The sequence below is a fragment of the Cylas formicarius genome, unplaced genomic scaffold, assembly GCF_029955315.1.
Source record: "Cylas formicarius isolate icCylForm1 unplaced genomic scaffold, icCylForm1.1 PGA_scaffold_3__17_contigs__length_32017465, whole genome shotgun sequence".
Classification (NCBI taxonomy): Eukaryota; Metazoa; Arthropoda; class Insecta; order Coleoptera; family Brentidae; genus Cylas; species Cylas formicarius.
Genome location: NW_026844326.1, coordinates 8,826,680 through 8,841,474, shown reverse-complemented (window position 1 = coordinate 8,841,474; position 14,795 = coordinate 8,826,680). Strand labels below are relative to the sequence as shown.

The 14,795-nt window shown below is 35.0% G+C and overlaps 1 protein-coding gene across 2 annotated transcripts in view; it reads left to right on the top strand.

The window, feature by feature from the left end:
* LOC132699434 (uncharacterized) overlaps positions 1-14,795 on the top strand; it is a 53,482-nt gene that overhangs the window by 13,908 nt on the left and 24,779 nt on the right. For both annotated transcript variants that reach the window (XM_060666137.1, XM_060666136.1), the window contains exons 2-3: positions 268-523; positions 579-705. In XM_060666137.1, coding sequence (XP_060522120.1) covers positions 268-523; positions 579-705 — 383 coding nt within the window. The remainder of the gene's footprint in view (positions 1-267; positions 524-578; positions 706-14,795) is intronic.

Here is a 14,795-nt window from a genome sequence, read left to right as displayed (position 1 = left end):
ACATTCATGTGCAAATATCCAACTGAACACGTTGCGTCAGTAGTTCGTGCTGCTGTTCAGCGGCATTGTTTGTGTGTCTACAATAATGGTGACCATTTCGAACACCTAAAGTGATATCTTTAAGTTGGATCTCTCAGCAAAGCTAGGTTACATTTTCAGGAAAAATGAGTCAACTCCGTGAATTAGTTTGCAAGTTGTGGACTTTTAAACAGTGGATACATTTTTTTTTACCTCTTCGTATACGGGAATAGCCTGTGTATGTTTTAGTACAGGGGTAAACTAAGATGGATTACGGATAAAGATTTGGGCGCGTTATGGAAGAATAACGTATTAAAATCGCCCGAGATTCTGGAGCTTTATCGACAGGCCAGAGGTTTCGAACCAGATCCCCGGACCAAAGTGGAAGCGGTGGAAGAGATTTTGACGGCGAACAATATTTCCGAAATGACCGAAGACATCTTGGTATCGGGAAAAACCACCAGTTTTCAGCAGCTCGTCGATTCCTCGGGAATCGATAAGTTAGGTACCTAGCCCAAAAAAAAATCGCGAATAATCTGAAGTTTTGCATTGCTTTCCAGCTCAGGAAGAAATTTATCGAGAGTTTTTGCTCGGTTGTTATCCGTCGCTCTTCATGAGTCTGAGGGCTTTTACGAAATTCATTATGCATTTGGGTTGGTCTAAGGAACAAGCTCCGTTTCTATTTAGGTATAAGAATGATTAATTAGTGCATGTATGAATAAAAACTTTTGATAAGGCTAGGGGACCGCAGGGAAACAGGGTTTTTAAAATACAATACGGCCCGCGAGACATTTTGAAAAATCTAATTAAAAAAAATACACTACTTACTCATAATCACGGAATCAACTTATCCAACATTTCAAGGCTCGGCAAAACAAAAGATTATTGCTTCTCAATTATTCTACACTAGACGATTCTAGATCATTCGTTCATTTTAAGCATATATTTTTTAAATGGTATGAGGGGTCATGTCATACCTTCTTTTAAAGGTCTATTCGCGTTCTATTCGCACATAAATCTTGAAAATATTTGATTCGTCAGTGTTTGAAAGTGAAATGAATGCTTGCAAATTTTTTATTACTTTTCTATTGTTTCAATTGTTCCTAACATTTTGCAAAGTTTTTGAAAGAACTGCACTGCAAACATTTAGAACTTTGTCTTTCTGATCTTCCACTTAATTTGGCTATGTAACATAAATTTTAGATTTCCCCAAAGAAAAAAGTCCCGGGGTATTAGGTCTGGCTAGGTAGCTGGTCATTTAATTCACCAATAAGATTATAATCGATAAATATTGGACCGATAGTACGATTACCAAGTAAATCCGCCCAAACATTTATTTTTTGCGGATATTGTGTTTGACAATCTTGGAAAACATGTCGATTTTCAAAACTTTTGTTTTCTAAAATGCTTACAGGCAATATTTTTGGTCGAATTCTGCGGATTGTTGACAACGGTAGCGCTAATCTCAACCTGTTTCTCTTCTGAAACTTGTTGCTGTTGTTGTTGTTAATAGTGCCACTAGTAAAAAATTTGCTTCTGAGATATTGCCGTCTGATGGGGTTTTCAGGATATCTTTCATTAAAAAATCTAACTCCTTCATGTAAATCACAATAGCTTCAGTTTTTTGCACTAATACCCGCGCGTAAAACACAAGATCCAATTGATACTACCTATTGAACTTACTAATAAAATAAAGAACTTAAAACTACCGACAGAACGTCGGTTAAATACTAAATAGCAACGAATAGAAAAAACTAATGAAATTCGAATTATTAAATTAAATATTGTGACATTGGCAATTCACACACTACCGTACAATGATAATAATCATTATTAAACTGACGAAAATGGCACCCTGCTATCATTTTCACATTTTGAGATATTGTTTTTATGTCAAGAAATAGACATTTTTATAATATACGTGCATGCCAAATTTGACAGTGCTATTTATACAATGGTACAAAAAATAAAAAGGGATAACCTCAATTACGCGGGAACTGTTATGGCTTTGTGTGCATCTTAAGTGCTTACTAATTATAATTTTTTATCGAACGAGAAGTGGACAAATATTATGCGTGGTGGTAAGCCTATATGTTTGCTGTGTAATGAATCCATTATGGGGAAGAAACAATTCACGCTGCACTCACTGACAGGACCAAATAAGAAAAGACAAACAGATAAAGCTAGTTTTATAGTTAGTTCAAAATTGGTAAAGTCATTGAAACCGTTTGCTGAAGAAGAATTTATCAAGAAGGAGTAGTTAGTAGTTTGACTGACCGAATGGGTAGTTGCAAATCCTTTTCCACAGCATTAAATGAGAGCACCAATTTGACTACAACAGCTCAATCGGTTATTTATTTTTTATTTGAGGGGTTGTTACTGGGGCTAAACATCCTTTATGGGCGGATTATATAAAGGTTTCATCGGGATTGAATTAAAAAGCAACTGAATTAAACGTGCAAAAAGCGGATTTGGTAGTCCTTCATTACATTATCTAGCACTTGTCTTCTCAGTCCATTCGATTCCAGAATGTTACGATTCTGACGACGTAACATATTATTGTGTAGTCAGATGGCTAGGGAAGGCTGGCTAAAACGGTATTTACGAGTTTTTAGAAATCACTATCTGAATTAAGTGGCCGAAAACTTAGCATTTCTGGTCGAACTTACAAGAAACTTCAGAAACAGTGACCATTAGTAAATGTGTGCAGCATTTTGAAAGCGTTTCAGAACAAAATCTGGTCGTGAGCACTGGTAAAAGTTAGCATTTTGTCACGATCTCTGCGAAAATATGGCTTATGCCGAACAACTTAAGTTACTATAGGAACAATTTTCGAACAGCGATTTTAAAAACCTGGAAGACTGTTTCAATTTATTTGCTATTCCAACAAAAAGTAGTCTACAAAATGCTCCAATACACTTGAAAATTCAAGAAAACTCACTCCTAAAATCTAAATTTGAAGACGTGGAGTTGTGCTATTTCTGATGAAACTTAATAAACCAACACATTGTACTAGGTTGAGTGACGATAATTTTGAAAATTCTAAATTGCACGATTTAATCATAACGTTGTACCTATTTTTTCATTTTTTTGTTATTTTAATAACGGTTGCCTATAGCTGGTGTAAGGGGCTATTCACGGTACACGATACGAAGTACAAAATACGAAGTTTTCAAAAAGTTTTTCTTTTGAGATATCTAGTTTTCCCAAAAGAGGGAAATGTATCCAAGTTTTGGGAATAAGTGGTAATAGAAAAGGAATTAGTGGTATTAGTCAAAGAATTTGAAATATTAACCGAGGAATTGGTTAAAGAAAACTTTTCCTTGGCGTTAAATTTACCACAGAATTTACTGCATTTATTAATATGTTTTTCTACTCCCGTCTCTAAACTACCTAATTACCCACCGATCTAGCGTGCGGTAAGCGTCACTTTACCACGTCAGTTTCGTTTCCCATGAATCCGAGCGACTTCGGACATTTCCGGGATTTTACTGCACGGATTTGGAAGCAATCGGATGTTTTCGGAGATATTTCCCACGCTTTGAATTTTGGCTTTTGTCAATTCTGACAGTCATGACGAAAATGTACCCAAAAACTGACGGTCGTAGAAAAAGTATAGTATGCAATACGTTCGGTAAAATTTTTAACTCACTCGTTTATTAAACACTCGCTCCGCTCGTGTCAAATAAACTCGTGAGTCAAATGCCGTTTACCGCACTTATTAGTAGAGATATGTATAATATAGGCTTCCCCCACTCCTCTCCCTTTTGTGGGCGTGTCCTCCTTACCCACGACTCTCTAGCTCCTCCGCCTTTACCCATAATCCCTTGAAACTGGCCCCCATTGGATAAGCAACCAGAAATGCGGTTTAATCAATCTCCCCACCTCTAGTTTGCGATGGCGGCGAAGCCAATCAGAGCCCAGATATTTTCCCACCCGTATGAAAAGCAATGGCGTCAATGAGACTTGATCATATTGTTCGCGTGACCATCTGCATCCTCTAGCGGTTCGAATGTAAACTAGTGTCCCCTCTTGGAATAAGATTTTCTTTAATAAGGTAACCCCACCTAGTGAATATTGACCAAAACATTTATTTTAAAAACATATAATTCTGCGAATGTGTACCCTCGCGGGTACAAACTGTACTTTTATTGCGCACAAAGGACAGGGGAAATAAAGACGAAAAGTATTGGATTTCTTTTCTCGGAACTGAAAGCTGGCAGGCACCACCAATAATATCTGCAAAACAAAAACCTGGTTAAAATTTTCATTAATAAAGTAGGATATTAGAAACCATATACATTATTAATTTACTAAGCCATCTACCGTGCGTTAAATTCATACATATTTCCGAATGCTTCTGTTTTAAGGTATCGTGAGATATTTGACTATTTATCTGGGAAAAGTTCATATGTCGAAAATATTATGTGTATGTGGCCGTGGTAGGCTTTCTTTGCTATTATAATTTTATTTTTATTATTTAATATTTACAAAATTAATTTATCTATCTTATTGATAATTTTGATTTTCTTTGCTATTTTATTATTTGTTTTTATTATTTAATATTTTCAAAATTAATTTATCTATCTTATTGATGATTTTAAGATATCGCAGTCAACTTTACTATTTCATCAATTTCTTTTATTTATTGCTGATCTTGGAGGATAGTGTACATACTTTTTTTTTCGTAACTTATCTGTATCTACCCTTTAATTTCCTATCAAGCCATAAAGCAAACTCGAAAGGCATTTTAACTAAAAAGTCACATACTTTAAAGCTGCTGCTACTACTACATGAAAGTGTGTTTCTATGGCAATTTCAACAACAATGAAATCTGGACGCTTATACTAAATACTGTAATACTCTTCTCTGCTAACGCTCTAGGAGACGCTATTTGAACCCTGTTCAAAGAAAAACTTCTACAGCCCAAATAACCTCTCTGAACCACACTTAAGCGCATCACTCTTTCACTGTCTTGCAGCCTTTAGATTAATATTCCGTACTAACTACGAATGCCATACACGAAACGTTCTCTTTCTAATTTTTTTCTATGCGTTACATTAACGAACAGGATCTAAACTTTTCTGTCTGTGTATTTTGTTAGCCACCTTAAAAAAAATAAAAAAAGGTATGCGAACCTAGAGGATATTTTCCATATTTTTCACAAATGGTGACAACAATTAATGCAAGTATTATTTTTAATAATAATCCATCTTTCGCTATGACACGAAAACATCGATTTTTTAATTCTAACTTTTCTCATAGAGCTTCCCTTTAGTCTCTATCTGTTCTTTAACTAAATCCCCGCCTTTTTGAAAAACCAACCTCTAAAAATAGTTAATTTTCTCTAATTTAAATTTGTACGTTTTACGCAATATGTGTGAATATTTTTGCTAGAGCATTTAGTTACTTAGTACATGTCCTAATCAATATTTTAAAAATATAATTCTAATGATACGTGTTTACGATTTGAAGATAACGAAACATTCCCCAGTTTTATAAATGAGAGCTCACCGCCAAACTACCAAACATCACAGTACAAGCTACCGTACTACGCCCCCCTGGACAAAATCAGGTTAGTCAGCGTCATTAATTCTACCTGCGTTAACGAATAGCGTATTTTTAATTAAGGTTTAATACGCAGAAAGTTTAAGTAACAAATAATTGCAATGAAACTCACTAACATCATAAATTATTTTAAAAAAATTAGAACAGTTGGAATTTACTGGAGTAACCAATTTGGCACTAAAAATGGAAATTTTCGATACTCTACTTGGTGCCTACAATAAATTTTACTATTATTTTTAATGCAGAGACACAACGATTTTCTAGTTCTGAATTTGATCAGGGGTATATGACCATAGTTTACGCCGACTCTAAAAGGCATGCAGTCTATTGTTTTTGAACGCCCCATTTTGTGTATTATGTTCAAAACAGAGACTCTCTGGGCTTACGACTACAGCTACCAGCTACTACTTTCAATAATATTAACACAACAAAAGTAGGTGGCATTTCTATAATACGTGCAAAGTTTATGTGAAACTGACTGGAAGACAGAGTAATGCACCAATATGTTACTAAACATATTTCGATAGAATTCCGTAAGAGCTTACCTCCAAGTTTCCTCATTTAGTCAGTCAAAGCATCAAATGGGAAATTCCAATCCAACATATGTAGTGGTGGAAATATATTAATCGCCTACGTTACCGATGGTACCCGACTGAAGCTTCTGCGTCTTCTTTACCCCACATGCCTACTTAAAAAAAGATACTGGTCTAAGTCTCAATATTCCTGTTAAAAAAAAAGAGAGGTTCTATATTGCCATAAATATGTGTTTTCAAAATTTTACCTGAATGGTTCGTGATTCCTTATATATGCAGTGTTGGCAGCAATGTGGCGACGACTACGCTGAAACTTTGCATATCTCGTGTCCCCATGACTGGTCTGTTTCATATATCAAACCTCACCTCGCACGGGTTTGAACCTCCTTTAAAAAAAAAACAGGCAGACTTATACTTATCATATCAAAGTAATACGAGGAACTTATATTTTATGCCAAAACTTATTTCATCACCTCCAAAGGGGAGTAGGGGTTTCTAAAGTATGGTAGGTACATCTCTTTCATTTTTTAATTAAAAAAGTGACACAATTACGCGACGTAACTCGATCCGGATCGTTAACGCGTCTCAAGATGGGGGTTTAGAGATGCTGAGGTCATTAAATTGATTCACTAATACCAGTACACACTGAAACCCCTTATTTCCAAAATAAAAAATTGTTAACTGTTAACACAACAAAAAAACTATTTTCTCACCAATTATATTTCTGGGTCGTTTTCAGAATTTGTCCAACGTAGAATCCCAAGAGGATAGGGCCGCAATTTCGAAAAATGTTCATGTCTCCCCACTATGCATTTGTACAAGAAGCAGGGCCGGATTAACAGCAATTATATTCTTGTCAGTCAACATACAGCCGCCGATTGAATTCTCGGATTCTGCTTTACTAGTTGCCACGGTCTGTCAAATATGTTACTTAAAAATTGTATATATTTTTTTACAAATAATATACCTTTCCTAAAATAATTCCGCGTTTGTCAAGTTGGACACGGGCACGTCTGTCCGCTTTGAAAAGCGCAGGCGTATGTATCTTCCAAAATGATCGAAGCAGGCTCGGATTGCCAGCAAATACACAACTCGCCGATTCAATTTTGAGATGTTGCTTCACGAGTTACCATGATCTGTCAAATATTTCAATTAAAAAAAAATCTATTATTTAGCAACAATATACCTTTTTAAAAATAATTTCGTCTTTTTTCAAGTTCAACAGGACACGTGTGTTCGTTTCAGTTGGACAAGGGCACGTCTGTCCGCTTTGAAAAGCGCGGCGTATGTATCTTCCAAAATGATCCAAATTGTTAACCTTTTTTTGATTCCTCGTTCCCCGATTCAATTCTGAGATGTTGCTTCACGAGTTACCATGATCTGTCAAATATTTTAATTAAAAAAAAATCTATTATTTAGCAACAATATACCTTTTTAAAAATATTTTCGTTTTTTTCAAGTTCAACAGGACACGTGTGTTCGTTTCGAAAGGTTTCGTAGTCTGTAGCTCTGTCGAATTCTCCAAAATTCGTTAAACCTTCAGATATTTTCAAAATTTGTCCAACGCAGACTTCCACTCACGCAGTTTCGAAAACTTTCTGGTCTCCCCGCCATGCATTTGTACACGAAGCCGTTCTGGACTATCAGCAAACAGCACATCCGTCATTTTTTCTTCTCGGATTCCGCTTGACGAGTTACATCGATCTGTCAAATATTTAATGTAAAACAATCTTATCTATTACTTTTACCCAATATTAAGTACCTATTCAAAATTAGTAGCGCCTTTTCGAGTTCGAAAGGTTTCGTAGCCTATAGCCCTGCCGAAATGGCATTGCATTTGTACACGAAGCAGGGTCGGATTGTAAGCAAACAGCACCCCCGGTCACTTTTCTTCTCGGATTCTGCTTGACGAGTTACATCGATCTGTGGAATATTTAGCGAAAAAAAAAAATTATCTATTGCTTTTACCAAAAATGAAGTACCTTTTTTCTTTAAAACAGTTCGTTCTTTTCGAGTTTGAAAGGTTTCGTAGCCTATAGCCCTGCCGAAATGTCATTGCATTTGTACACGAAGCAGGGTCGGATTGTCAGCAAACACCACAAGCGTCACTTTTCTTCTCGGTTTCTGCTTGACGAATTACATCGATCCGGTCAAATATTTAATATAAAAAATATCTATTTTACCAAAAATACGTACTCTTCTAAGATAAATTAGCTCTTTTCGAGTTTAAGAGGACACGTATGTCAACTGTAGGATGTTTTATTATTATATTTTCCAGTGTCTATAAATTAATAAACAACAGAAGCTTCCGAATACAAAAATTTCAACATGAGTTTTTTTTTCTTGAAACTTAAAAGTTCTAACCCCTAAAACCATATTTTTAATACGCTGGCGGACGTATAACAATCCCCAAAAATTACCATATTTAAATTGTTACTATTGATATATTTCTATTCCGAACTTAACTCAATACATGCAAAAAAAAAAACTAGCGAATGTTATTTATTATCTCCGATGGGTGGATGATTGAGAAACGTTTAAATAAATCTACCTTTCTGTCTCTCTTTTTCTGTATAGGTCACTCATTCTCTCTATCTGTTACTTTCCACAATCCGAATTTACACTTGGCCCCCCAAAAATCTTGTAAAATTTTATCTGCTTAACTTCTTCGCGTTGTTCATATGGCTGAATTTTTTGGGAGATATATCGTGCGTTATTTCTATTAAAATTCTGTTTCCTTTTTACCTACTTCAAAAACGTAAGCGAGCATTTTTGGTTGTTTTATTAAACAAAAATTGATACTAACCAAGATCCGTATCTCCGACCTCAGCCTCCTTTGATCACTCCCCAATTTTTTTTAATTAAGTATAGAAACCTCGTCGAACATATACATAATACTAGGTCAAAATGTTACGCGGTTACTCATTAAAGTCGCAATTCCGAAAGCTTCTTACCTATCTTTTTCCAGTCTTTTTTGTTTTATTTATCCGTATATGAAACACACATTGAATACAAAACTTAAACTCGTTGGCGATATTGCATTAAGCAACAAACGCGTATAACAGAAACGAACCCTTAACACAAACGCTTCTTTAAACTTCGACTGACACGTGAAACAACCCGCATTCCTACGAAAGGCAGGTAAACCAAGCAGGTCAAATTTTAAGCTACCCTCCAGTGTCGTCGTAGGTTGGGGCATAGTAAATAGCGAATACAACAAAGCGGTAATTTATAATAATTTAATTTGCATTTTATTTAACTTAAGTTGTTTTGTAGAAAATGAGACATTTCTACAATTAATCAATATACTACGAGTACTTTTCCGCTTAATTACTATTTTTAAGAAACAAAAGGAAACGTTAGATTCCATTCAAACTTTTTCGGTTTTCATGATATCTCGCGTTTATTTAGAAGCTAATGGCCTGTGGCCTTAACCAGACGTTTCCAAAGCCTGGTTTGATATTATGTATATAAATCTTAACAAACACGAAAAATAGAGTTATATTGCCACCGAAAATCTGAATTTATGTTTAAAAATGTAACTTCCCGTATTTAAACTATTGCCTGCATTGGCGCCTATATTTTATAGTTTTTTTTGTATCTTATTTTTTTTTTGTTTTGCTTGCAAATGTGTGTCCATTTTTCGGGTACTGAATTTTTTTTTCTCAAATTATTACAAATTACTCAAAACGGAGTTAAAAAGAGACGAGGAGAAAAGGGAAGAACCCTTATTTCTCCGACACTGACCTCCGATGTTTATAAAAATTGACGCCTTGACACCCTCCCCGTGAATATTTTACAAAGGATTTTTAAAATTTAACTTCCAAATAACGCATACTCTCGCCTAGTGTCACAGTTTTGGGCCCCATTTTGCTATGGTTAGACAGGTTTATTCTTGTACATTGTCGGGACAAAAGAAGCATCTCCTTCATCCAAATTGACTTTTTCATACCTAATATAACAGCTGCCGGACATCATCTCGCCTTAATTGTTTCTATTGAATTAATTTTAGTTACAAAAAAATAGATGTTCGTCAAAATTGGCATAAAAAGATAATCAAGATTTAATTAAAACAAGAATATGCACAAAAGAAAAGAGATAAACTCCGACACGGGAAACAAGGAAATATTCGTCGATCGACTATTTGGTAGTACGGTTTTTGTAATTCGACTTCATAAAACGAAGCTTTGATTTAAAGCCCCTCCATATCTTCCAAAATATACGTAAGAGGAAAGGAATCACTTACTTTAACAATCTTGAAATTTTCGGGGTGTCCAATTAATTTCATAGCTTTTGTCAAAAACCGATTTTGTGCCACTTATGCTCACTGCATCGCCAGCTTTGAACTTTGACTTTTGCACTGCAAATTTTTTTTGGTAAATTATATGCGAGAATCTCCGTTGTTGGGGTAATTTCTGATGGTTTCATTCCGGTGGTACTATGTTTTGTTTGGTTATATTTTGTTGTTATTTTTTTTTCTTTAATAAAGTTATTTTACGCAATTACTTGTTTTTTTTTACTTTTTTTTATGGGGGTAAGGATAAAACATACACACACACTGAATTTTAAAAATACATTTATTATTATTAGTTTACAGGTAAATTTCTATTAAAACACAGGTATGTCCCATGCTATCCTTTTGTTGATATCTTGTTTTATCTGCATTTTTCCAAAACGCACGTAGTCCTCCATGCAGTAGCTCTGCTCACTCTCTTCTGTAGAACATAAATATTCTATATGCGGAAAGATTTTGGCGTCTTCCAGTAAATTTTCATGTATAGTCAAATACAATATTCTATCGTAGTACTCGTAAAAGTTCAAACGAGACAGTACTCGTATTCTTTTAAATACCAATTTGCTTATGGTAATTAATTCCTGTACCCAGTCTTTCGAAATATAGAGTATACCCTCGCTATTTTCAATCTTGACCAAGACTTCACCATCACATTGTAGACAGCTGAGTTTGAAGCAGGTTAAATACATAACTTTACCAGTCGGGCCTGCTAACAATAACAATGGAAGCTGTTGTATTATTTCTCCGCCAAAACGTAGGGGATAAAGCTCACTTTCACTGCCGGAGTGAAGATTCTTGCTGGGCTAAGACCTGAGGTAATTTCTAGTCCGAATTCCGTCAGCGTAATTGCTGCCTCGTAAATGTATTTTTGTTCGCGGATTATTTCCGCATTGACCACAAATCTTCCCCACGAATCCAATGCTTGCGTTGGATAATTTTCGACTTCGGACATTTTTCTCACTCTGCACTTATCACGAAATTGTATGAGTGGAAACTGAATAAAAAAATAAAATTTCTTATAGCTTATATATGTATAACCCCACCCTTTCCCCAGATCCAAAGCGAACGCCGCACATACTTGTTTCGACAGGAAAAAAACCTGACGGAGAACCTCCATCCATCCCGATTTTTTTTAGACAAGCTCTGACAAGAAAAAAGTACGTATCAAATAATGCGCCATTTTAAAAGGGGACATATTATCAATAGTGAAACTATTTATATTAAGATATACCTTTATCCTCTTTGCAAATAATTTTCTACTCGCTCACAGGTAGGATCATGAAGATCCTTCAATATTTTGTTGCACCAGGTATTTAGCTTAGCCTAGAATTCTTTTGAAAAATTATTATTTTTAAAAATATTTCCTTGTTTCCCGTGTCGGAGTTTATCTCTTTTCTTTTGTGCATATTCTTGTTTTAATTAAATCTTGATTATCTTTTTATGCCAATTTTGACGAACATCTATTTTTTTGTAACTAAAATTAATTCAATAGAAACAATTAAGGCGAGATGATGCCCGGCAGCTGTTATATTAGGTATGAAAAAGTCAATTTGGATGAAGGAGATGCTTCTTTTGTCCCGACAATGTACAAGAATAAACCTGTCTAACCATAGCAAAATGGGGCCCAAAACTGTGACACTAGGCGAGAGTATGCGTTATTTGGAAGTTAAATTTTAAAAATCCTTTGTAAAATATTCACGGGGAGGGTGTCAAGGCGTCAATTTTTATAAACATCGGAGGTCAGTGTCGGAGAAATAAGGGTTCTTCCCTTTTCTCCTCGTCTCTTTTTAACTCCGTTTTGAGTAATTTGTAATAATTTGAGAAAAAAAAATTCAGTACCCGAAAAATGGACACACATTTGCAAGCAAAACAAAAAAAAAATAAGATACAAAAAAAACTATAAAATATAGGCGCCAATGCAGGCAATAGTTTAAATACGGGAAGTTACATTTTTAAACATAAATTCAGATTTTCGGTGGCAATATAACTCTATTTTTCGTGTTTGTTAAGATTTATATACATAATATCAAACCAGGCTTTGGAAACGTCTGGTTAAGGCCACAGGCCATTAGCTTCTAAATAAACGCGAGATATCATGAAAACCGAAAAAGTTTGAATGGAATCTAACGTTTCCTTTTGTTTCTTAAAAATAGTAATTAAGCGGAAAAGTACTCGTAGTATATTGATTAATTGTAGAAATGTCTCATTTTCTACAAAACAACTTAAGTTAAATAAAATGCAAATTAAATTATTATAAATTACCGCTTTGTTGTATTCGCTATTTACTATGCCCCAACCTACGACGACACTGGAGGGTAGCTTAAAATTTGACCTGCTTGGTTTACCTGCCTTTCGTAGGAATGCGGGTTGTTTCACGTGTCAGTCGAAGTTTAAAGAAGCGTTTGTGTTAAGGGTTCGTTTCTGTTATACGCGTTTGTTGCTTAATGCAATATCGCCAACGAGTTTAAGTTTTGTATTCAATGTGTGTTTCATATACGGATAAATAAAACAAAAAAGACTGGAAAAAGATAGGTAAGAAGCTTTCGGAATTGCGACTTTAATGAGTAACCGCGTAACATTTTGACCTAGTATTATGTATATGTTCGACGAGGTTTCTATACTTAATTAAAAAAAATTGGGGAGTGATCAAAGGAGGCTGAGGTCGGAGATACGGATCTTGGTTAGTATCAATTTTTGTTTAATAAAACAACCAAAAATGCTCGCTTACGTTTTTGAAGTAGGTAAAAAGGAAACAGAATTTTAATAGAAATAACGCACGATATATCTCCCAAAAAATTCAGCCATATGAACAACGCGAAGAAGTTAAGCAGATAAAATTTTACAAGATTTTTGGGGGGCCAAGTGTAAATTCGGATTGTGGAAAGTAACAGATAGAGAGAATGAGTGACCTATACAGAAAAAGAGAGACAGAAAGGTAGATTTATTTAAACGTTTCTCAATCATCCACCCATCGGAGATAATAAATAACATTCGCTAGTTTTTTTTTTTGCATGTATTGAGTTAAGTTCGGAATAGAAATATATCAATAGTAACAATTTAAATATGGTAATTTTTGGGGATTGTTATACGTCCGCCAGCGTATTAAAAATATGGTTTTAGGGGTTAGAACTTTTAAGTTTCAAGAAAAAAAAACTCATGTTGAAATTTTTGTATTCGGAAGCTTCTGTTGTTTATTAATTTATAGACACTGGAAAATATAATAATAAAACATCCTACAGTTGACATACGTGTCCTCTTAAACTCGAAAAGAGCTAATTTATCTTAGAAGAGTACGTATTTTTGGTAAAATAGATATTTTTTATATTAAATATTTGACCGGATCGATGTAATTCGTCAAGCAGAAACCGAGAAGAAAAGTGACGCTTGTGGTGTTTGCTGACAATCCGACCCTGCTTCGTGTACAAATGCAATGACATTTCGGCAGGGCTATAGGCTACGAAACCTTTCAAACTCGAAAAGAACGAACTGTTTTAAAGAAAAAAGGTACTTCATTTTTGGTAAAAGCAATAGATAATTTTTTTTTTCGCTAAATATTCCACAGATCGATGTAACTCGTCAAGCAGAATCCGAGAAGAAAAGTGACCGGGGGTGCTGTTTGCTTACAATCCGACCCTGCTTCGTGTACAAATGCAATGCCATTTCGGCAGGGCTATAGGCTACGAAACCTTTCGAACTCGAAAAGGCGCTACTAATTTTGAATAGGTACTTAATATTGGGTAAAAGTAATAGATAAGATTGTTTTACATTAAATATTTGACAGATCGATGTAACTCGTCAAGCGGAATCCGAGAAGAAAAAATGACGGATGTGCTGTTTGCTGATAGTCCAGAACGGCTTCGTGTACAAATGCATGGCGGGGAGACCAGAAAGTTTTCGAAACTGCGTGAGTGGAAGTCTGCGTTGGACAAATTTTGAAAATATCTGAAGGTTTAACGAATTTTGGAGAATTCGACAGAGCTACAGACTACGAAACCTTTCGAAACGAACACACGTGTCCTGTTGAACTTGAAAAAAACGAAAATATTTTTAAAAAGGTATATTGTTGCTAAATAATAGATTTTTTTTTAATTAAAATATTTGACAGATCATGGTAACTCGTGAAGCAACATCTCAGAATTGAATCGGGGAACGAGGAATCAAAAAAAGGTTAACAATTTGGATCATTTTGGAAGATACATACGCCGCGCTTTTCAAAGCGGACAGACGTGCCCTTGTCCAACTGAAACGAACACACGTGTCCTGTTGAACTTGAAAAAAGACGAAATTATTTTTAAAAAGGTATATTGTTGCTAAATAATAGATTTTTTTTTAATTGAAATATTTGACAGATCATGGTAACTCGTGAAGCAACATCTCAGAAT